Source organism: Giraffa tippelskirchi, chromosome 9 (genome assembly GCF_054371585.1).
Source record: "Giraffa tippelskirchi isolate mGirTip1 chromosome 9, T2T-mGirTip1v1.2.pri, whole genome shotgun sequence".
NCBI classification, from domain to species: Eukaryota; Metazoa; Chordata; class Mammalia; order Artiodactyla; family Giraffidae; genus Giraffa; species Giraffa tippelskirchi.
In genome coordinates this window covers 156,277,275-156,303,234 of record NC_137283.1, presented here as the reverse complement: position 1 = coordinate 156,303,234, position 25,960 = coordinate 156,277,275, and the positions used below count along the sequence as shown (strand labels likewise).

General features: G+C 42.6%; 1 protein-coding gene across 16 annotated transcripts in view; it reads right to left on the bottom strand.

Annotated features, from left to right (window-relative positions):
* The window catches only part of ARID1B (AT-rich interaction domain 1B), a 418,737-nt gene that overhangs the window by 351,646 nt on the left and 41,131 nt on the right, over positions 1-25,960 (bottom strand). For all 16 annotated transcript variants that reach the window (XM_081529735.1, XM_081529728.1, XM_081529730.1 and 13 more), the window contains exon 2: positions 15,551-15,745. In XM_081529735.1, coding sequence (XP_081385861.1) covers positions 15,551-15,745 — 195 coding nt within the window. The remainder of the gene's footprint in view (positions 1-15,550; positions 15,746-25,960) is intronic.

Genomic DNA, 25,960 nt, shown 5'->3' with positions numbered 1-25,960 from the left:
AAAGGAAAAGCAGAATTCTCAACTAATGCTTGTATGACCTCAGGCAAGCTACCTAACCACTTCTGTCTCCCCATAGGCAAAGTAAGTAGTATTACCTCCCTCACAGATTTGATGAGAACTGTGTGATATAAAATTCTCCAAGCCAGGCTTCAGCAATACGTGAACCGTGAACTTTCAGATATTCAAGCTGGTTTTAGAAAAGGCAGAGGAACCAGAGATCAAATTGCCAACATTCGATGGATCATCGAAAAAGCAAGAGAGTTCCAGAAAAACATCTATTTCTGCTTCCTTGACTATGCCAAAGCCTTTGACTGTGTGGATCACAATAAACTGTGGAAAATTCTGAGAGATGGGAATACCAGACCATCTGACCTGCCTCTTGAGAAACCTGTATGCAGGTCAGGAAGCAACAGTTAGAACAGGACATGAAACAACAGACTGGTTCCAAATAGGAAAAGGAGTACGTCAAGGCTGTATATTGTCACCCTGCTTATTTAACTTATATGCAGAGGACATCGTGAGAAACGCTGGGCTGGAAGAAGCACAAGCTGGAATCAAGATTGCCAGGAGAAATATCAATAACCTCAGATATGCAGATGATACCACCCTTATGGCAGAAAGTGAAGAAGAACTAAAGAGCCTCTTGATGAAAGTGAAAGTGGAGAGTGAAAAAGTTGGCTTAAAGCTCAACATTCAGAAAACTAAGATCATGGCATCCGGTCCCATCACTTCATGGCAGATAGATGGGGAAACAGTGGCTGACTTTAGTTTTCTGGGCTCCAAAATCACTGCAGATGGTGATTGCAGCCATGAAATTAAAAGATGCTTACTCCTTGGAAGGAAACTTATGACCAACCTAGACAGCATATTAAAAAGCAGAGACATTACTTTGACAACAAAGGTCCGTCTAGTCAAGGCTATGGTTTTTCCAGTGGTCATGTATGGATGTGAGAGTTGGACTATAAAGAAAGCTGAGTGCAGAAGAATTGATGCTTTTGAACTGTGGTGTTGGAGAAGACTCTTGAGAGTCCCATGGACTGCAAGGAGATCCAACCAGTCCATCCTAAAGGAGATCAGTCCTGGGTGTTCATTGGAAGGACTGATGTTGAAGCTGAAACTCCAATACTTTGGCCACCTGATGCGAAGAGCTGACTCATTGGAAACGACCCTGATGCTGGGAAAGATTGAGGGCAGGAGGAGAAAGGGACGACAGAGGATGAGATGGCGGGATGGCATCACTGACTCGATGGACATAGGTTTGGGTGGACTCAGGGAGTTAGTGAAGGACAGGAAGGCCTGGTGTGCTGTGGTTCATGGGGTTGCAAAGAGTTGGACATGACTGAGTGACTGAACAGAACTGAACTGAACTGGGTAAGATGCTCTGGCCTCAGTAAATAACAGATCAGGGCTAAAATCCTGCGATTCTAATGTAAAATGGTACAACTGCTGTGGAAACAGTTTGGCAGCTCCTTAAAAGAGTTTAACATACAATTACCATATAGCTTAGCAATTCCCCTGGGTATATACCCAAAAGAATTGAAAAGAGGCATTCAAATAAATATTGTATACAAATGTTGATAATAGCACTATACACAATAGCTAAAAAGTGGAAATGACCCAATGTCCATCAACAGATGAATGGATAAATAAAATGTGGTATTATCCACATAGTGGAGTAACATTCAGACAGAAAAAGGAATGAAGCACCAATACATGCTACCACTGGGACGATCCCTGAAAGCACTCAGACACAAAAGGACTCATATTGTATGCCTCCATTTATATGAAATATTCAGAATAGATAAATCCACAGAGACAGAAAGCAAGCTAGTGGTTGTCACAGGGAGGACAGCGAGGAAGAGGAGGAACTAGGAAGTGACACTTTATGGGTACAGGGGGTCTCATGGCAATGACAAAGATGTTTTGAAACTAGAGAAAGATGATGGTGTGAATGTACTGACTGTCACTGAATGGTACACTTTAAAACTGTTTATTTTATGTTATGTGAATTTGACTTCAATTAAAAAAAAAAATTTCTAAGTGTGATAGACATGGTAGGTAACATTCAGTTTTCAACTTGATAAAACTCACAAAGGACCTTCAATGAAACTAACATGCAATGTCAAAATGAAGCTACCTTAACTATAATGTCTTATTATTCAAGAACTCAAATGAACCCTGGTCTCAGTGATGAGAACCATTCCAGTTTCACCAGTATCATAAAATGCAGTGCCAGCACGGGCCCAGAGTTCAAGAGCCAAGAATCTTGAAGTCCGTGCTGTGCCACTCAGTAAGCACCTCAATTTGAACCTGATGAATGAACCTCTCTCTCACCTCAGTTTCCTCATCTATAAACTGAGGATCCTAACACCTACCTTGAAAGGCCATCACGAAGACTGAGTTAATCTATGTGAAGCAAGAAAACTAGTGCCTGACAGAGAACCAGCCCTAACAAACATTGCATGCTAAGTTGCTTCAGTCGTGTCCAACTCTTTGCGACCCTATGGACTGCAGCCCGCCAGGCTCCTCTGTTCGTGGGATTCTCCAGGCAAGAAAACTGAAGTGGGTAGCCATGTCCTCCTCCAGGCGATCTTCCCAACCCAAGGATCAAACCCACATCTCTTATCTCACCTGCAATGGCAGGTAGGTTCTTTACCACTAGTGCCACCTGAGAAACCCAAGCTATTGTTATTAACAGCAATTTTTAAATGGAGATAAATAGAAGCATGGCCAAGAATTAAACCAAATCAAAGGACATGAGTTTGAGCAAGCTCCAGGAGATGGTAAAGGACAGGGAAGCCTGACATGCTGCAGTCCATGGGGTCACAAAGAGTCAGACATTACTGAGAGAATGAACAACAACAATGCAAAGGTATTTAGTATAATAACTGCACCACGATCGTTATTTGTCACCTTGTGACCATCTCCCATGATGATAATAGCAAAATGGGCCCAGGAAGATGATGATGCTAATTGGGGGTGGGGGGAGACCAGTAATTCCTGACCTTCCTTAAAAGTGAAAATGTTCTTACCTAGTATACATCCTCAACTAGAATAAACCGCATGGCAATGATTTTTTTTTTTTAATTCCGTCTAAATCACCTTTCTTTACTCCAAGGTGTACTTGCATTCTATGGGCAGCCATGACCTCTGCTTCCCAGAACAAGCCACAGGCAGGGTGGGTGTACAGACTGCAGTTCCAGATCTCTGTGGACAAGACAGCCTTTCTGAAAGCTATGCTTCTGAGAAAACTGCTCTGGCCCTTTAAAGCATGTCTACTAAGAATAGTGAGTTCAACTTTTATCAATTCCACTTAGGGAGAACTAAAATGTCACAGTTAAGGCTTTTTTTCCACGAATAAACACTGACTTTTACACAAATCCCGTCTAAGCGTGGATGTAAAATGTTCCCCCCACCACTTCGCCTCCCCCGTACTTCCACCATCCAGGGCAGAGTTCTGCCTCCACTGGGAAGGAATTCTCTTCCCTCTGGCGGTGCAGTAAATCCCTACCGGAAACCGTCTGTTTTCTATAAACGGCATCCTAACTATTTGGGGGTGGGGTGAGGTGGGGTATATCCTTCAATAAGCTCTGTCAGATGAGCAGGGTTAGGGGAAGAGCTGAGCTCGCATCACACCTGCACCAGTCTGGCTCTGAGCTGCTCTCTGCTCGTCTGCCCGGAGCACACTCAGCTCCCCGAATCCAGAGGCGGCACCCCGCCGGCAGTCAGGGAGCAGCTGTCTCCACCCCAGTCCACGGGGTGCGCACCAGCCAGAGGAGAGCAGACCCTGCACTACATACAGTGCAGCAGTAAGCAACAGCAGGAAACCAGCCTCTGGAACCTCCTCTGAAGTCTAAAAACGGGGTTTAAAAGGACAGCTCCAAGGCTGGCAGCGGGCTTCCGACCGGGTCAGCAGAGGACCTAGGCCCCGAGCTCAGGCAGACACGAGGGAGGCGGCGCTGAGCGCCCCCTCGGCCCGGCTCAGGTGGCAGGTGCGCTGCTAACCTTGCTTGCTCCTCTCGGCATTTGGGTCCACAGCCCTCACTGGCCAGAGGCTACCACAATTCTACAAATTCTTCCCTCCAGGGGTTTGGAAATGTTTGTGAAGTGCCATGAACAGCTCTAGACGATGGGCTGGCTGTTGTGTAGTCACTCAGTTGTGTCCGGCTCTTTGTGACCCCGTGGACTGCAGTGCACCTCTGTCCGTGGGATTTCCTCGGCAAGAATACTGGCGTGGGTTGCCATTTCCTTCTCCAGGGGAATCTTCCTGACCCGAGGATCGAACCCCTGTCTTCTGCATTGACAGGCAGAGCTTTTCTTATCACTGAGTCACTGGGGAAGACGATGGCTACAGCCAGGCAAAACTCAGTCCCTGCCATCCGGAGATTCTGTCCTAACGAGAGCAGCCACACTCGGGTGGTGAGTACCACCGAGGCGGAGGAGCACCACCGAGGCGGAGGAGCACCACGGAGGCGGAGGAGCACCACCGAGGCGGAGGAGCACCACCGAGGCGGCGGAGCACCACCGAGGCGGAGGCGCACCACGGGGGCGGAGGCGCACCACGGGGGGTGGGGGGAGTGCCCCAGTGCTGTGAGCACCATGGAGGGGGAGGAGAGCCTCGGAGGGGGAGGAGCACTACAGAGGGGGAGGAGAGCCCCGGCGCGGTGAGCACCACCAAGGGGGTGGAGCACCACCGAGGGGGAGGAGAACCACAGAGGAGGAGCGCCCCAGTGCTGGGAGCACCAAGGAGCTGGAGGAGTGCCTCGGCATGGTGAGCACCACAGAGGAGGAGAAGTGCCACATAGACGGAGGAGCACCACAGAAGGGGAGGAGTGCCCCAGCACAGTGAGCAGCGCCAAGGGGGAGGAGCTGCCCGATGCAGTGAGCACCACGGAGGGGGAGGAGCACCACAGAGGGGAAAGAGCACTGACAGGTAGCAGAACCTCATGCAGTGAGCATCACCAAGGGGGAGGAATGCCCTGGAGCGGTAAGCACCACCGAGGGCACGGTGAGCACCACAGAGGAAGAGGAGCAGCCCGATGGAAGGAGTGGTGTGTGCTTTCACTGGAGTAGTCAGAGAGGGCATCTCAAATTAACATGCCTTTGAACAGAAAGCAAGAAATAGTGTGATTTACAAAAAAGACCTGGCTGAAGAAAGAATCAACACAAAAGACATATTGGAAGGACAGGGTTTGGAGTTTTGAGGGGTGGCGGGTAGGAGTGCAGCCTTGGGCACCTTGAGGGAAGAGGGGAGTCACAAAGGCAAGGCCAAGCGCACCCTCTAAATGGACCATTCTGGAGTCCACTGTGATAATCCCAATGGGAGATGGGAGCTTGGCCAGGATGGTAGCCCTCAAGGTTTTGACTGGGAGAAGTACTCAGTTCCTGGATCTATTTTAAAAGAAGGGGCAATGGGATTATTTAACAGATTGAAAGGCTGAGGAAGAGAGGATGACTGTGAAGTTTTGGTCTGGGCAAGCAAAGCAGAAGCACGAAGCTGCCGTTTATTGAGTCAGGAAGACTGCAGGAGGAGGGGAGCAGGTATTTTTTCACAGGAGAAACTTTGGAACTGTCAAGTGTTCTCTACAAAGATTTCACCACCAAAAGTTCTGCCCCCAAGTTTTGAATTCAGAACTCAAACGCACAGCCTCCCTTGCAGCTAGGATGCCTCCAGAGGACTTAAACTAGTCCAGATGGACTGACCACAGCCGGTTTGACTTGGATGCTGCTGGCTGCCCCACTTCTGCAGCTCTGGGCAGCAGTGGTCAGAACTGGACGCCCCCCAGATCCCTCTGCTTCATTGCTCTCATTCTGTACTTTATCAATCTGTGACCTGCTGCACACATGAGTAAAACATCCTCTGCATGACATTCTCAGACTTTCTCTACATGTGCTGAGATACACCTGATGTCATGAAGACGGGGCCAGTGATGTCACATGTTACCCTCCTTCCTCCCTTTATTTCTGAAGCCAGCAAGGAAGAGGAATGGGGGAGAGCTCAGTCAGAGCCAACAGCGCACAAGGAAGGGAGCTCTCTGGCAGCCCAGTGCACGTGGAAGGGAACTCTGGTCTTTCCTCTCCTCCCCAACCACCAAAATCTGGCCACCTACCAGGGGATGAGATCGTCTCATCTCCAAGATGCTGACCAGTGGCAAGGGACATACAGGTGGGAAGCAGAGAAGGGAAGTCACGTTTCTTTATGAAGGCGAGAATGCAGGGAAGAACCTCCAAAGATGCAAATATCCAGATTATTGGGATATCTCAAAATCTTATTGGAAATTTCAAAGTAGCACAGTAATGAAAGGAAAGGGAAGTTTCCCTCCTGGCTAACTGTTTTATGAAAGTATTCCGAAACCCACAGACCAACAGTTGTTCTGACCCTTACTTCTTCTTCAGTTCTCCCTGGCAGCAATGATGGTGATGAAATACAGCAGAAAGGAACTTTTTGCTTTTAGTGCTGGGAACTCTCTCTGCTTGGCTGTCTCTTCTGTGGTGCATCTCAAATTGATGTTCCCTTCCCAGCAGACATCTCCCCAGCCCTCCTTGGGACCAGGTCCTACAACCATCCAGGCAGAACTAGACTTTTTTTCAGTCTCAGGGCCATTAAATAAACCTTAATTACCTCAGCAATAATAGATTTTTTTGCATTTTAATTCCAATAATTTTTTTTTTTTTGCTATTGATATTCATCTTACTTTGAGGTTCTGAATGTTTGATGTTTTTTACAACAAAGGCGGTGCCTTTGACTAACCGTGAAGAGCCAATTCTACTGATGTGTTTGGTAGTTGTTTTTAAGTGTTCTTTTAATGATTTAATACCAATAAAGGGAGACCAATTTGGCTAAATCTTTGGAGCAATCTGTTTTCTAGAATTTTTTTTTCCCCTACAAAAAAAAGTATCTTGGAAACGGGAAGCTGGGTAATGCCTGCTACTGTAGACTGTTATGGAGTTTGAGTTTGGGGCTTTATTAGTAGGCAAGAGATGTTCATGTTATATGTACACATTACCACACTCAAATCCCAGCTCCAGAGTGTCGAGGAACTTTCTAACACCTGGCTCCTGCAGAGAGTTCCTCTTGAGGTCAGAGAAACCTGGACCGAGCAACGTCCCCCACGCTAGTGAGGCATCCATGGCCTCCCTGAGAGAAACAAGACTCCTGTAGCTTCCTGCTCCTCCTCTTGGTCCCCTCTTCCCTCCACGCCCCCAGCCATCCTTCTTCTCTTCTCTTTCTCTACTAACGCCTCTTTCCAACTACAGTTTTAACTTTTACAGATGTTTTCAAAACTCTAAGGGCAAATGGCCTTAATAAATGTGCGGCATATAAAAATAATCACACTGCCATAAACAACTCTTTTACCAGGAAGAACTTCACTTTCTTCCCGAAGCAAAAAAGACTTCTTTTACCCTTATGAAAAAAACCTGCTTTAAAAAAAACAAAGCCGTCCAACTCTTCTTCCTGGAGGTTAAAGAGGAGTTAAAGGAATGGCAGAGAACAAATCTTTTAACACATTATTTCTATTTAGAATTCACTGCATACAGCTTATCCCAATGTTGTACAGTATATACTCTTTTCAGACCTACTTAGAAAGTTATAATGTGTAAAATGTGTAAGTAATTACTGGCTCTCTGTTTCTTTTAATGGTTCCAAGTAAGGCAAGTATCTCAATCTTAATATTTTCTACATATTAAAATTTTTTTTTACATATCTAACACACATCAGGTATTCAGAAGAAAGACATTCACTGAGAAAATTTTCATTTTAAAAATAGTTAGAAAATAATTTATTGTACTGATTACAACAATTTGTTAATCTTTGAAGATGATATAGCTTTCCCCTTTAGAAAGAATTTGAAAGAATTTACATAAGTAGTTGTATTAATACAACCTGTAAAGCACCAACCCATAAATTTCAGAAGACTATTTGAAATGACAAGACTCCAAAATCCAAAACTAAAACAAAAAGACACCAACTTACGATTATTTTAAAAGGAAAATCCAAGCTGGAAGATCTTATAGTCAGAACCACTTAGCGGATGAGCAGAATGAGATAGAGCTTTTTGCAATATTACAAACAGATAGTGCATTTAATCGACAAAGACTCAACTGTCCCAACTCCTGGTTCTTTATGCCTTTCAGCAGTGGTGTCTCTGACTCACTGGAGGAGGACTAGAAGGGGAGCGCCCAGCGAATACAGCTGCAGGTCAGGAAGCTGCTTTGGGGTCTCTGTCTGATACCCAGTTGTTTGCCTCAGCTGCACAGGGGAGTCACCTGTGGAGCTCAGAAAACCAGGAAAGCAGGAAGCGCTTATATTCAGATGCAATTGATATGGGCATATATCCTGCGAGGTTTTTAATGGGGGGGGATGGGGGTGTGTGTGTGCACACGCACTCACTCAGTTGTGTATAATTCTTGCACTGTAGGACAGTGGTTGAGAACCAATGGCCTAAGCTATGCCACATAGTTTAACTTTCAATTTATCTTCTGGTGTTTCTGTTGCTGCTGTTTGTTTTTCAGGGAGTGGTGAAGGAATGTGGTTGGCTGATTTTACTGATATCAGATGTTAGTGCTAACTGAATTGTTTAAATTTTCACATAAATATCATACTTGTTTCTTTGAGGAAAGCAAATAAACCAAATTTATGAAGAATATATTCAAGTAATTATAATGCTACCTAAAACATATACTTGAGATTTGCAACTAAAACTGGAAGTATAATAGAGAAGCTTAGCAGATATTTTAGGTTTAAAGTCTATATATGTAACAATAACTCACATGTAAATGACAAAATGGTATAAGCTACCAGCAGAGACTAGGCACTATACACCTATAGAAGCTTTAGCATCTCTAGAACAATGTAAATGTCTGCTTAAAATATATATATATATATATATATATATATATATATATACACACACACACAGACACACACACACATATATGTCAATATAAACTTCCTAATAAAAAAGTAGCTTTCCAAACTACAAGAGAAATCATTTCATATTTTCTCATTAAACTTTCAAGCATAAAACCATGTCTTTCCTCATTTTTAAGGAAAAAAGCTAAAGATTTAAAACTTTATATTTATCCAAAGCATGCTGCAGTCCATGGGGTTGCAAAGAGTCAGACACGACTTAGCGAATGAACAACAAAATGTGATCTCTTTTACACACTTCTGTTAAAAACGTCACATTGAACGCTTTAGAAGATGTTGAAATTCAACTACAATGTAAGTAACCAAAACCATATAGTTCAGGCATTTAAATTTTAAAGCACAAATAAAAATTACCATACCTACAGATCTTTTCAAAAATATTTTCTTGGTACAAAACTCCATCTACAGGGAACTTTGGCATCAGACAGTAGCATCTGCTATCTCCTTGGAAGCAGAAATGTGAGGTGTAAATGTATTTGCTAGTAAACTTTGAATACCTTCATATTCACTGATGAAGAACAAGTGAGGAAATCAAGACAAAATGTAGCCAACAAAAGGCCATTATTTATATAAATCTGCAATCCACTGAAAGAGTTCCAAACATTTCAGGTGTACAAGCAAAACAGCTTGGCTCCAAGTCTCTTAGTACAGAATATGCATATATAAAAATGCTGTGAGTAATAGAGCAAAAGAAATCTCAAAGCATTCACTATTTTACTAGCCCAAAAGTTTACCTTCTTTATTGATGTTATGTTTATATGTACATATATCTATACATGTAAAATACATGTTTAATATATGCAATTCTATCTTCTTTATACTTTCTAAAAATGATGTAGCTTCCCGTGTCCATTTTTCCTTTGGTTTTCTGTATAAATTTTATCATGTGCTTGTCTATATTTGAAAAACATCTTGTGGGATTTTTATAGAAATTACATTAATCTGTGGATTACTTGGGGCTTCTCTGATGGCCAGCAGTAAAGAATCCACCTGCCAATGCAGGAGACACAGGTTCTATCTCTGGGTAGAGAACATCCCCTGGAGAAGGAAATGGCAACACACTCCAGTATTCTTGCCTGGGAAACCTCATGGACAGAGGAGCCTGACAGGCTATAGTCCATGGGGTCGCAAAGAGTTGGACAGGACTCAGCAACTAAACTATAGTATATTTAGTCCAGGTGGGTGTCTCTGAGTGAATATAAACTATCAAAAAAATTAAGACTCTGAATGTAAAACAGACACTAGGCACCCATTCCTCTTCATTATGATAAGCCTTCATTTACTTCACTGTCAAGCCTTCCTTTCTCATCCTATCACACCCTGTTACGCTCCTTATATAGGAGGTCCAAGCTCTTTAGAGAGAAAAACAAACGAAGCCCTGACTAGAATCCACAGGGTCGCAAAGAGTCGGGTATGACTGAAGGGACTGAGCGCACTGAATTCATGCGTAGGATTCAGAGACCAAGGATAAATGAACATTTCACGTCAAAAAACTCAGGAATTTTTAAGAATTTTACCAGTCCTCATCACTCCATTCTTCCTGACTTCTCAGAAACATTGTTTAAACTACATCAAACTATATTTTTTAAAAATATAGTTAAAATTATGTTTTGATTTTAACTATATTTTAAAAAGCAATTTTTTTCCCCAGAATAGGGTGACAATACAAAGTAACACAGGTGGGAATCCTAGAACTCACTTGGCTCCTTAATAACCCCAAAGAAAACATTTATTTTAGCCAAACAATTGTAATGTTTGTCTCCTTTGAGAAACATCTGCTGCCAAAATAAACATTTGCACTGGAAGAAGTGTTTTGGCTGTTAGGATGGTACCAAATAAAATGCTTATGTTCTGAAATAAATATTTCACTCCAAAAGCACATAGCAAAATACATATCCAGAGGGTGTAGAAGATAAAGACACAAATTAAAACATCTATTCATTTTTAAAGTCTTTTTCAAAACAACCTCAGTTTTAAATTCAGTTGTTATTTAGATTGAAAGTGGTAAGTACAGATAGGTCACCTTAACAAAAATAACAAATTCTATTTAATTTTGCCATGGTATCTTTCAAAGCAATAATTATGCTCCATATTCTTGCTGTTGTAAAGGTCTTCACAATACACGTTTTTAAAAACTGAAAAGTCATGTTTTCCCATGTGTACAAAAGCACTCATGAACTGAAAATCCTTCACTCTGCCCTCTTTCTCTTTCCCTGTTTTATAATTCCAGGGTTGGTTTTATAATTCCAACAGGTATCAGGTTATACAAACATCTGCAACAAGATATAGAGAGTTAAAATATCAATTCAATAACCCTTGATAACTCGGGAAAAATCTCAGACAACATCATTGAAATCTGCTTGACACAAATAAATATAACTTTGCTTCTGCAACCTATTTCTTCTTGGTGCTATTTCTATGAAAAATCTTTTTTAGAGCAAGTCAGCATAGGCCTATGTATACATTTACAATCACAAAGGACAAGAAAAACAAAATAAAATATTTGCTTACCCACATCCCTGATCCCGCAAAGGACACATTGGTGTCTACGTTTAAAAAAACAGAAGCAGATTCCAGCAACCTTACAGATTATATATCCTCTATGTAGCTCTGTATTAGATGAAATCAACCAGTGTACTTCTGTTAACCATCCCCAGGTTTGAATTCCAGGAGCCTAGAGGCAGAACATTCTTCACAGAGGCATAGAAAATTCATTTCCCCTCTCAGCTCAATAAAAACCCAAGTAGACTAGTTTCCAGGGCACCGTGCAAAACTAATCTGTTTAGCCATGTATTTGCCTGATGATGTGAGAGAATCAGCAAGTGAAAGACCACAAGTCTAGTTCCAGTTAATAAATACCAAAATGATGTACTATTATCACGTCATGCTTCAAAGACCAAGTCATGAGTATATTTCAAAAATAAAATTATCACCATACAAATCAAGAATCACTAGGTTAATACTAAAATCCAACAGTCAGTGGCCAGTTCCCCCTGACTCTCAGAGATAAAAAGTAAGCAGTGATACTCAGCTGTTAAATTTCATATACACACTGTGGTTCTTTCGAACACATACTCATTTAAAATTCCTATCACAGGAATAGAATGCCAGCCAGGAATCAAAACTGTGACCCCTGAGCCAAAGACAACTTACCACTCAGCTGGTAAGTGGGCAACTCAATTTACAAACTTGAATTCCTGCATTTTAATCCTTTGCAGACATATATGGGCAATATTAAATGAACTGGATTCAGCTCATTAGAGGTTCACAAACCAAGCACAGAAAGCTTTGGAGGTCGTCCAAAGTAAAGTCATGCCTAGGTGGTGATGTCCACTCAATAAAAACTCAATGTCATCATTATCTTCCAACTTTTTCCCAGAAGAACACCAGCAGTCATGACCACAACAATCCTTGGCCAATTGCCTTACCCTAAGAGAAGATGGATAGGACCAGCAGCCAATCACTGTGCCAGGACCTTGTTTGCAGACCAAATTTATAACTATCCAAAATTCGCAAATAAAGCAGCTCACTGAAAATTCCTCACCAAACACAGACTAAAGCTAACAAAATAAATGTGCTCTAATAACCTTCACCAAAACCTGCACATTTTTTTTTCCTTTCCAAAGCTATTAATTAGCCTACACCTACCTGATCCCATGAACTTGGTATTATGCTGTATGACTCCCCTTTAAAATGTTACACACACTCAAAAATGCATTAGCAATTCTTTTTAGCCTTTTAGATTTCAAAACAAGATATGTCATTTCAAGGTTATATTATAACTAAATGAAAAAGTAAAAGAGAGATACAGATTATTTAGAACTTTCAATTATGATTAACTCCCAAATATGGCAATTTGATAGCCAGGGCATTCAATTTCTTACCAGATACCCTCTTTTCCTTTCATTATCAGAAAGAGCTGTGCTTAAACAGAATTAGCCTTTTTATTTTGGTTAGCGGTAAAATACTTAATCTAAAATCTTAATTAAAAATTTGCTAAAACACTGGTGAGTAATCTTTATCAATTTGTCCCTTCAAATAAGTCCAAGAGTTACTGGATTTCAAAAGTATATAAGATCCACCGGGATTAAATAAAACAAAAAAGCAAAGAAAACTGCGGTTATTCTACATAACTGTGTATGTCCTCCACTTTTAGCCTTACGTATGTGGGAAGAAAACAATGAAAAAAATATTCCCAGGTAATCTTTCTTCACACTTATGAAGAATGTTAGACTCCCACTCTGGGATTGCAAAATAAGCCAACGTCTTAAACTTCTAACAAGACTTGTAACTCACTCAAGAAAGAGAAAGACAAATATCGTGTATTAATACATATATATGGAATCTAGAAAGATGGTACCGACGCGCCTACATGCAGGGCAGCAAAGGAGACACAGACATACAGAACAGACTTTTGGACTGAGTGGAAGAAGGAGAGGGTGGGATGACTGGAGAGAGTAGCACTGAAACATACACATCACCATATGTAAAAGAGCCACTGCGAGTCTGATGTATGATGCAGGGCACCCAAAGCCAGTGCTCTGACAACCTGGAGGGCAAGGTGGGGAGGGAGGAGGCAGGGCTCACATGCATATCTGTGGCGGATTCATGTTGATATATGGCAAAAACGACTGCAGTACTGTAAAGTAATTATCCTCCAATTCAAATTAACTAATCAATTAATTAATTAAAAAAAAAAGATTTTAACTCATTCAGAGGAAAAGTTTCATCCAGTACTTGCTGTGAAGAGCTCCTTTTCAAATGATTCTCCAAATTTCCCTTCGGGGAAACATGGCAGAAAGGAAGGTGCAGGGAGAGGGAGGGGCGGCCTCCACCGGCCCCGCTGCCCTGCTCTCTGCTTGCTTCCTGCGGCCAGAGTCCCACACAGAACTGTCAGCCCCAAAACAAACCAGCTGGTGATCAGGACCTGAGCAGCTGCCTGCCTGGGCTTTCTTCCCCTCATCTATGGGGAAATTAGCTTTAAAACTTAAAAAAAAAAAAAAAAAATGGAGGGGATCACAGCTCTCACCTGACTTTTCAATCATTTACAAATTATCTCCTCATAATTAGCAGTCTCAACTAAAGAGTTTTACTCTAGGTGGCAAAATATTACTAGAAAAAAAGGAGTAATGTTCAAAAAAAAAAAAATTACAAGTACAATTAAGTATGCCACTGCTAGAATTCTGAGTAGCCAATCTCTGGTGGCTCAGACGGTAAAGAATCCGCCTGTGGTGCAGGAGACCCAGGTTCAATCCCTGGTTCAGGAAGATCCCCTGGTGAAGGGAATGGCTACCCACTCCAGTGTTCTTGCCTGGAGAACTCCATGGACAGAGGAGCCTGGTGGGCTACAGTCCATGGGGTCGCAAAGAGTTGGACACGACTGAGTGACTCACACATCATCTTTAATAAACAAGGGGTGAGAACTTCTAACAAGAACGAAGACCACTTAAAGAACCTACAGCTGGGATTCAAAGGCTGAACTGCTTCTATCTTCCCCTACAACCACCTTAAAATAAAAGTATCACCGAAGGACAAACTAAGAGGAAAGACAATTTTCAGTCTCTAAAAGGATGACACATTCGTGCATCTTTAGACACAGCTATGGAGCATATAAGGTATGATACAGCATACACCCACTGCAGAGAACCAAAGTTCCATGTTTTTTTTCCACAGTGATTTTTGGTCAAACGTCGAGAACTTCCTGAGAGAAAAGCAACTGTGAGACTCTGGAGCAGGATGCTGGCAGCACTCTGGAATAACCTATCTGGAACAGGAAAACACCCAGCTGGGCCATCAGACAGGTATGCTATTGGATTAAAGGCCTGGTATGGGAATTTACAAATCAGCCTTTCTGATGTTTCTAGTAACTAAACCACCTGAAACAAGTCTGAGTCTCCTCAGGCCAACATTACAAGAATACACTCTACAGGGTCCAAGAGACTGAGGGCTTACTACTGCCAAAAGGTAAATGGTCATTTAAGGTAACTCCAACTATTTGATTCTAGAGAAAAAGGAGAATATTTTTTTTAAGAGCAGAAAGTCTTTTTTGCTTGTTTTATGTAAAAACACAAAACTCATCAAATCTAAGAGAAGTGATACATGTGAAATTCTCTTACAAGAAACACAGAAATCTGTTTCAAAAGATACAGAAGAAATACGTGAAGAAATAAAAGCAAAATAACTTTTGGGCAGACTAAAGAAAACTTAAGCTGATGCCATCTTTATGAGAAAAACCTTTAAATAACTTAAAACTTCACCTTAAGAAGTTTATTCACAGCTCAAAATCTGACACTGTCTGCCATCAGAAATATTAGAAAGCTAAGTTCACTTTGGGGCTCCGATCTATATAATTTGCTGCACAATGATGACACAGTCAATCTTTCAAATAGAACAGGAATTGTGTCCACTTTGTTCTAAGCAGCTCACTTTTCCTACTTTAAAAGAGATGGGGAAACAGTTGTACCTGTGATCATTTCAAGAAACTGAAAATTTTTAAAAAGCAGAAAATCCATGATATGCTTCCCAACTGTCTCAAAACTAACCTTCAGTAGACAGGAAAAGACAAAGACAACACTAGGAGCAAGTGTGGGAGGAAGTGGCGTAAAAACTAGCACACACCTGCTGCTGGGGGTACTGCATGCCTCCCATGGCCCCCGGGGGCCGACTTTGAATGCCGATTGGATACCGCTGTGGGCCTGGGGGGCCGTAGGAAGCTCCAGGGTAAGGGCTGCTCTGCTGTGGCTGAGAATGAGGGTTACTGCCCATGCCATACAGCTGGGGTCTCTTCATCACCATGGGATCCATTGGGCTGCCCTGTGAAGAAGTAAAAGAAGACACAGGTTTATTACCTCATTATTGCAGAGACAGAAATGTCTATTATGCTAACATACATATTAAAAATGCAACTCTCCTTACTTCTGAAAATATGAAAAACAATGACCTGACAAAACCCAGAAAAACATTAAAGAAAAAAAATCTACGTGGATATAAGACATTTAATTTTTTAACTTTTAGCAAGGCTTTAATAATTAAAAGGGATCTGGAGCAAACAATATATGGAAAGATTTTGCATTCATCTAAAATTCTACCATGCACACAGGAAACGGGCATGATAGTTAACCTCACCCAGCTCTTTCAGCTTCCCAGTAACAAAAGCAAAGTATAGTGAGTGGTTAGGAACCCTTCCTGACTTCAAAGTATTCTTAGAACAATTACCTTATTTTAGACCTGAGTCTGCAAGTCTTGATCAAACATTAATGTGTCTGAGTGCTCATTAGAAAGTGAAAGGATAGATTTCAGATAACACAGAATGTCTAGGGCAAAACTTTGAAAAGATCACTAGTGACATGAATAAGCACCCAGACTGTGAGTCACAAGCCACCTTCTCAATGCAAGTAAGGCTCTTACCAAACATAACCAGTTCAAAACTGGACTTTTGAGTTTTATTTTTGGCTTGGTGAGTCAGCCCAGGGGCCTCAGTGCCAGGGCCATTCAGGAGGGCCGAACTGGAGACTCAGCCTGGGCTTTCATGCCCTGGGTGCTTCAAAGGAGTGAAGTGGTGGTGGGGGAAGTCCCTCACCGCGGTGCTACAAAGACCCACAGATATTTCCTTCCTTCCAGAACCACATGCTGATGCCAACTGTTGGCCAGACCCTGAGGCCCAACTGTGGGCCACACGGAGGACACGGGGTCCCTCAGGAAGGTTCGAAGATTAGCAGGGTTGACGGAAGCAGCCATATTCAAGGTGGGGAGGGCCAGGGCACAGAGTACCCTCAAGCAGGAGAAACATCAGGCATCAAGCACAGGCTCCATAAATGATGGAACTGCCTGGCACGTGCAAGGAAACAGAAGTTTAGACCCCAGCAAAACGCAGCAGCAGCTGGAGTGGGTCAAAGCCAGTAGGTGGGTGAGCCTCACACGTCACTTGAACGGCTTCCGATTGCATCTTAGGGGAAACCACTGGGTGCTTTTAACAGCGAGTTACGGTCACATCCACCTTTCGGAAGGACGGCGCCCCCAGCAGCAGCCTGGAGCCAGGCTGGACTGCCCCAGCAGGCCACTGAGCTGAGGTCCTGGGCCTGTAGCGGTGGTGGGAGAAAGCACGCTCCAATTCAAGGAACAGGATGGAATCGCAGCTTGACCTGGGAGTGATGGAAGACAGGTGGCAAGGGTGGCTTAACAGGTGGTAAGACACTGGTTGAGCCAGCATCGTGCCGGGGTGGAAGCAGATCCACCCTCCCTGGGGGGCGGGAGCCTTCGCTCTTCTGCATGTTAAAACTGCGGTTCTGATAGCAAGTCCAGGTGACAATATCAGAAGCGCCACGATGCGTTCCAGCCTGGGGAGTCAGGTCTGCCCTCGAGTCCTAAGTAGGGAAGTGGGCGACCGAGGACAGGTGCTCCTGGAGGGCAGCGACTTCTGTTCTGCTCACTCACAGTGCACCTGCAGGACACAAGTCACACCTGGCACAGGGCACACCCTCAATAAATCCTGGATGACTTCAGCAATATGAAGCACGTAAAACCCAAGGAACTACCCAGAGAGAATATGTAAAAAGAGCACAAATGGGTAGAAGACAAAATTCGAGAGGCTGACATCACTTAAGGAAAAAGGGAAAAGGAGGCCACAGCAAGGCCAGAGGAATGGTCAGAAAATGGAGTTGGAGAGTGTGGTGCCTCGGAGAAGGGAGCAAGTGGAGACACACACCGACTGCAGCCCAGGTGTCCAACAGGTGAGTGCTAACATGTGGGCTGCACCTGATGCTCCACCAATGATGGGGCAGTAACTGCTGCCCTGCGCAAGGGCAGGCTCATGGCAGAGACGAGGGCAGCGCCAGAAGACCAGGAGCTGCACGCAAATAGCAGGTGAGGGGGAACCAGGGGTGCAGACCCTACCCTCCAAGCATGGAAAGCTACACGAACCACCTGACCTCCTTCCCCCCATGCTCCTACCCCATACACAAGGCAGCCCACCACGTCTGCCCTCCCGCCTTCTCAGGGGTAGGTACCCTGGTGCTCACTGCAATGCCTTGAGTAATCCACTCATTACACATTTACTAAGGGTCTACCGTGTGCACGATGCAAGGCACTGGAGGCAGACTGGACACGTGTCGGCGGCTGTCTGAGAGGCGAACCAGGTCACTGAAGGAGAACACGCTGGACAAAGATTACAGTGCAACCCAGCGGACATCCTAAAGGCATTGTGAGGAGGGAGCATCCAGGTAGGTCTCAGTTTTAACTAAGCCTTCCTATAGAAACAGCTGACTCCGTCCTGAGGGCGTCATAGCAATTTGCCAGGAGGAACTAAAGAGCCTCTTGATGAAGGTGAAAGAGGAGAGTGAAAAAGTTGGCTTAAAGCTCAACGTTCAGAAAACTAAGATCATGGCATCTGGTCCCATCACTCCATGGGAAATAGATGGGGAAACAGTGGAAACAGTGTCAGATTTTATTTTTTTGGGCTCCAAAATCACTGCTGATGGTGACTGCAGCCATGAAATTAAAAGACGCTTACTCCTTGGAAGGAAGGTTATGGCCAACCTAGATAGCATATTTAAAAGCAGAGACATTACTTTGCCAACAAAAGTCCATCTAGTCAAGGCTATGGTTTTTCCAGTGGTCATGTATGGATGTGAGAGTTGGACGGTGAAGAAAGCTGAGCACCGCAGAATTGATGCTTTTGAACTGTGGTGTTGGAGAAGACTCTTGAGAGTCCCTTGGACTGCAAGGAGATCCAATCAATCCATCCTAAAGGAGATCAATCCTGGGTGTTAATTGGAAGGTCTGATGTTGAAGATGAAACTCCAATACATTGGGCACCTCATGCCAAGGGTTGACTCATTGGAAAAGACCCTAATGCTGGGTAGCATTGGGGGTGGGAGGAGAAGGGGACGACAGAGGATGAGATGGTTGGATGGCATCACCGACTCGATGGACATGGGTTTGGGTAGACTCCGGGAGTTGGTGATGGACAGAGAGGCCTGGCGTGCTGCAATTCATGGGGTCGCAAAGAGTCGGACACGACTGAGCGACTGAACTGATCTCACCAGAATGAAAATATGTGTAGGCCAAATGATTTTGCTCAAAACTCACAATTTCATGGAATTTTAACTGTGTTACTTTCATCAGTCAAGAAAAAATGTTTACTTAGAACGACAGAAATTGCTCAAACAATATACTGATGTCACAAACGGTGCTGACTTCACAATTCAACACACATATACATATGATGACCTCATATAATGAAACTAAAATTGCAAAGTAAGAATTAAGTTTCCTCAGGATGCTTCAAGTTAGAATTTATGCCTAAGAACAACAAAATGTAATGATTTTCCACACTTACTTTCAAAAGGTAAAATAAAACTTTCTATGGAAGTGTGAAAATCGAGGCTGAGCTGGTGATGCTAGAATCTACAGAGTGAATGAATGGCCCACAGAGAGACTGAGTAAATCAGATTTCAGGCTAAATTTCCAATATGGGGCCCAAGGCAGCCCTATCTTCACATTCAATCTGAATTAGCCAGGGCATAGGAAAGGTCTGCTTACTTGACTTTCAACAGTGCACGACCCAAACAGGCTTAATTAAAGCAAAAATTTTAAATGGGAAAATGATTGGAATGTCTATATTTTAATGCTATAGATAACAGTGCAGCAAATTCATCTTATCAGTGACTGAAATTGTTTTGTAATATCTTTCTCATCAGTGCCATAAACTCTCACAGCCCTACTTAAAATTCAGTTAATTTGCACCCATGTCAAAATGTTAGCTTAACCCTGAGATTTCTGAAAATCGAAAGCATGAAATACACAGATTATCTCTACCTCTCAAAATGCATCAGATGCCTTTCAGTGAGACTTCAGATCTGAAAACAGATACTTACACAGTGCAAATTATTTAATTTTAACCTTCTTTCCTTATGGCCTATTATTAAATATTCATCCACAATCTAAATGCCTCCTGTTGTGTACTTTTGCTATTTTTAACACTAAATATGTACCACTGCAGGATCTTAACCTCTGCTTCGTATTACTCTCTCCTTAAAGAAACCAAAACCCAAATCAAATCGAAGGCTTTTCCAAAAAAACAATTCACTGCTTGTAGTCACATCTAATGCAAAACCATTTTGTATTCTCATTATCTATCCTTCTATTGATAGAAGTATTTCAGAGTACCACCATTTTCAATTCTCACATATAATTTATGTTATACTAGAGACACCCACATAAAGAACAGTCCTCGACTATTTCTCTAAATATGTTATCCCAAGCACATTTTTCTCTTCTAGGTACCATTCCACAACTGCAGTGTGGACTTCAATTCCCTGAAATAAGTGCTTTTAAAGTCACAGTGTATACAGCCCATTTTCAAAGAGGTCTTAAAATAACTAGTTTAGTTACTCGGTTTAGTTACTCAGCTTCTGATGAATTTTATTACCTGACTAGAGTTTCTAGTAACTCCTCCTTATTCAAATAAGCTTTCAGATATGTATGTATTTAGATATGTAGCTATGTAGCTATGAGTTATACATCTCTCTCTCTCTCACACACACACACACACACACACACTCTTTCCTAGATCCTCTGGGAAGCTGCCATTGTTGCCTACATCCTCCAAAGCCTCAGAAAGTTTCCTATCCCCAGAAATACTAAATAAGGAGGAGTACAATATATATCATTTACATATATATTTGAATATTGATTTTGGACATATTAGGTAGCATAGTTAGGCTGTACTATAGGTTAAATAGGTTTTCAGAGGCTGGTCTGGAAATTCAACTACCCTTTAAAGATTATCCAAGTTAAAGAACAAGTCCCTATATATATTTTAGTAGCCTTTAGAGAAGTTTGATGTTTTATACTTAGATACTCCCTCATTATCACTCTTTCAGAGAATGCCTACCCACCCAAGTATTTATAATAAAGATATCTATGTTAACAGTGTTCACTCCTAAATACCAAGTTAAGGGGATAGCTTATTAGTAGTTTCTTTATGACTATACCATTTCACAATTTTTTCAGCCAAATTCCTTAAACCACAAATTGAAGAAAGGCATTTAAAAACCCACAGAAAGAAAGTATCTTCTTGATCTATAATCACATCTATACATCAGGATTAAACATGAGCTCAACAAAAGAAAAACTCTCCCCCTTTAGAATCATTATTTGGAAAAATGTTCTGTCTTACCATCAACTAAAGAAAATTTTTGAAGAAATATTCCATTACGTATGAAATGGCGAAAATAATAAAACCCAATGTGAGTAAATGATTATTCGAACTAGTATGTATAAAGCAGGGGTAAACTCTTTCTGAAGGGTAATGCGACAGGAAGCTTTAAAGCAAAGCTTTAAAAGATACATCTTGTTCCAACCATGACACTTTCAAATGGGGAAGTGGTGCTATTTATCTGCATTTGTCTGCAGCTACATGACTTTCAATATTGAAGGGGGAAAGCATGGGCTGTGGGCACAGAGAGGGTCCACACCATTATCCACCACTTACTACCACTGTGTAACTCTCAATCTGGTGCTCGTTTCTTAAGTTTTTTCACTCACCAAATGCAAGAAAGTATACCTGCCTCATGATTATAATGAAAATGGAATAGGGACTGAAAGGATCTAAAGGAACGGGCCATAATATATCGGCATAGTGGAACGGACAGAGACGTGGAAAAGTACATATAAAACAATGTCAACTGTTTAAGAGTGATGTGCATGAATTACAGCTGTGTGAAAACTCAGCTGATAGCGATCAGGGCCGGCCAGCATGACCTGTAAGTAGAGGCTGTCACATCATGAAGCAATCTATGTTGACTTTTCTGTGATGATGTCTAAATATAACTATAAAATGCCTCTGTTTTTTCCCAGGCATCCTGCAAACACTACCATGGCCTGCTGTTGGGGGGTGGGGTGGGGGTGGAAGGGACACAGCTGTCCCACACTGGGCCTCCTCCATCACCGCACCCACACCCTCATTTTCAGCACAAAGCAGCAGGAGGATGCTCCCTCCTCTCCCCTTCGCCTGTCTAACTCTAACCCCGAGCTCACAGGAGCCCCGGCTCAAGGACAAGAGAGCTGCCCCGTCACCACACCCAGTAACACTATCTTTGGGACCTGTTGGGATCTTTGCTACACAGGTTGCAACCGACTTCTGGGCTGCCTTATATTGATATTTAACTCATGCACCGTGTTGTGGTTTTTTTTTTTCCATTTTTCCTATGTTAGCTAACTCCCACAGAGACTAAAATGACAATGTCCATGTTTTGCACCTTTTGTGTCTCACTCAGCATACAGCACGCGTACTTAGTCGTGTCCGACTCTGTGACCCTGTTGACTGTAGCCGACCAAGGCTCCTCTCTCCATGGAGTTCTCCAGGCAAGAATACTGGAGTGGGTTGCCATTCCCTTCTTCAGGGGATCTTCCCCACCCAGGGATCAAACCTGGGTCACCCACATCGCAGGCAAATTCTTCACTGTCTGAGCTGACTGAGCACATACACTCAGCAAACACCACAGATGACTTAGGATGGTCACGGTGCCTCATGACTCCTGGGGATGAGAACTGGCCACATAAAGTGCTCTCGAAAATACAAAGACTGACTAACCAGTATCTACAACAATTCTGTACACACATGCATGTATCCCAAATCTGAAATATCACTGGGTTCTTACTTTTCAGAATCATTAAGATTAGAAATGAAATAGTAACATATCATTCAGTTCAGTTCAGTCGCTCAGTCGTGTCCGACTCTTTGCGACCCCATGAATTGCAGCACGCCAGGCCTCTCTGTCCATCACCAACTCCCGGAGTCTACCCAAACCCATGTTCATCGAGTCGGTGATGCCATCCAACCATCTCATTCTCTGTCGTCCCCTTCTCCTCCCGCCCCCAATGCTACCCAGCATTAGGGTCTTTTCCAATGAGTCAACCCTTCGCATGAGGTGCCCAATGTATTGGAGTTTCAGCTTCAACATCAGACCTTCCAATGAACACCCAGGATTGATCTCCTTTAGGATGGATTGATTGGATCTCCTTGCAGTCCAAGGGACTCTCAAGAGTCTTCTCCAACACCACAGTTCAAAAGCATCAATTCTGCGGCGCTCAGCTTTCTTCACCGTCCAACTCTCACATCCATACATGACCACTGGAAAAACCATAGCCTTGACTAGATGGACCTTTGTTGGCAAAGTAATGTCTCTGCTTTTAAATATGCTATCTAGGTTGGCCATAACCTTCCTTCCAAGGAGTAAGCGTCTTTTAATTTCATGGCTGCAATCACCATCAGCAGTGATTCTGGACCCCAAAAAAATAAAGTCTGACACTGTTTCCACTGTTTCCCCATCTATTTCCCATGGAGTGATGGGACCAGATGCCATGATCTTAGTTTTCTGAACGTTGAGCTTTAAGTCAACTTTTTCACTCTCCTCCCTCACCTTCATCAAGAGGCTCTTTAGTTCTTCTTCACTTTCTGCCATAAGGGTGGTGTCATCCGCATATCTGAGGTTATTGATATTTCTCCCAGCAATCTTGATTCCAGCTTGTGTTTCTTCCAGCCCAGCGTTTCTCATGATGTACTCTGCATATAAGTTAAAGAAGCAGGGTGACAATATACAGTCTTGACGTATTCCTTTTCCTATTTGGAACCAGTCTGTTGTTCCATGTCCAGTTCTAACTGTTGCTTCCTGACCTGCATACAGGTTTCTCAAGAGACAGGTCAGATGGCCTGGTATTCTCATCTCTTTCAGAATTTTCCACAGTTTATTGTGATCCACACAGTCAAAGGCTTTGGCATAGTCAATAAAGCAGAAATAGATGTTTTTCTGGAACTCTCTTGCTTTTTCGATGATCCAGTGGATATTGGCAATTTGATCTCTGGTTCCTCTGCCTTTTCTAAATTCAGCTTGAACATCTGGAAGTTCACGGTTCACATATTGCTGAAGCCTGGCTTGGAGAATTTTGAGCATTACTTTACTAGCATGTGAGATGAGTGCAATTGTGCGGTAGTTTGAGCATTCTTTGGCATTGCCTTTCTTTGGGATTGGAACGAAAACTGACCTTTTCCAGTCCTGTGGCCACTGCTGAGTTTTCCAAATTTGCTGGCATAATTAGTGCAGCACTTTCACAGCATCACCTTTGAGGATTTGAAACAGCTCAACTGGAATTCCATCACCTCCACTAGCTTTGTTCGTAGTGATGCTTTCCAAGGCCCACTTGACTTCACATTCCAGGATGTCTGGCTCTAGGTGAGTGATTACACCATTGTGATTATCTGGGTCGTGAAGATCTTTTTTGTATAGTTCTTCTGTGTATTCTTGCCATCTCTTCTTAATATCTTCTGCTTCTGTTAGGTCCATACCATTTCTGTCCTTTATCGAGCCTATCTTTGCATGAAATGTTCCTTTGGTATCTCTAATTTTCTTGAAGAGATCTCTAGTCTTTCCCAATCTGTTGTTTTCCTCTATTTCTTTGCACTGATTGCTGAGGAAGGCTTTCTTATCTCTCCTTGCTATTCTTTGGAACTCTGCATTCAGATGGGAATATCTTTCCTTTTCTCCTTTGCTTTTTGCTTCTCTTCTCTTCCCAGCTATCTGTAAGGCCTCCTCAGACAGCCATTTTGCTTTTTTGCATTTCTTTTCCATGGGGATTTTCTTGATCCCTGTCTCCTGTACAATGTCACGAACCTCTGTCCATAGTTCGTCAGGCACTCTATCAGGTCTAGTCCCTTAAATCTATTTGTCACTTCCACTGTATATGCCTATACATAAAGTAACTTCCATAAACTACCAATAAAAAGTGACAATTATCAGCAATGGTTCTTAATTCTTAGAGATACTTAAAAAAAAAAAAAAAAATCCAGGATGTATATACCTCCCATATTAGCATATGGTGTCAGAGGTTCATGCAACATCCCCTAGAAACCCATCGAAAGCCCGTCCTGACCGGCATAATCATATGATGACAAACATCTACCTTGCATTTCCAAAGCACTTCATACATTGTCATTAGATCACAGTTCTTAAGGCACCCTGATAAAAGATTCGTCAGTGAAACACAGAATCACAGAATTGAAAATAGCCCCATTGATCCATACATGATGTATGTATGAATCCCCTAAAAGTGTCTGCAACCATGAATGTTATGAATTTCTTCCTTTATATAATAAAAATCTGTTCCTTATAATTTACACCCACTGCTTTTTTTTTTTTTAACTTTGAGCCTTTTGTAGAATATTTGAAGATAGCTATATCTATTTCCCTTTTCTGAGCAAAATACACCAATTCTGAACCCCCTTAACATGAAACATATTATGGGAAGGAACTTGCTTCTCTTCCAGATCCTACATGAGTACAAACCTGGCCTCAGACCCGTCATCGTTTGACAGCCCCATCACACCCTTGATCCATCTCATCAGCTGAGATTAAACCCTACCTCCCCCCTCTCCTCTTACACAGTTGGTTAGGCTGACCCTAGTGGCAGAAGTTTTTATCTCTGCTTATTTTCATTTTGCATGTATCTGGTCACTATTCTAGCCTGACATCTAACATACTAACTGCATTTCCTATCTTGACGTCAACCACCAATTAAATCAGCACACCATTTCATTCATGCCTTCCTCCACGGCACTGACAAAAATACTGAAGAGGTCAAAGGAGAGGACAGAGGCTTGGCTAACTGCTACTGCCATTCATAAAGACTGACATAAATCCAGGCACCAGCATTCTTGGAGGAAGGTCTTCTTTAGAAACCTTAGTAAAGTCCTTCCCACTCATCCACAGCACTCTTCCAACTTACTCACTACACTTGTTAAGCAAGCACAAGTCCCTATCTGCCCTTGGGTGACAACCTCTTGCCCACTTCAAATTCCTCCATCTTTCCTAACGTACAATATAGTCCAAAGTTTAGAAAAATGCTTAGAATGAGACAAAAAGGTATAAGGGAAAGGGAAGTGGCTTAAGTCAGACAAACCCGGGTGTGAATCCTACAGATAAACTTATTAGCTCCGTAGACTCAAGCTCACACTTAATACAGTACAGTTGT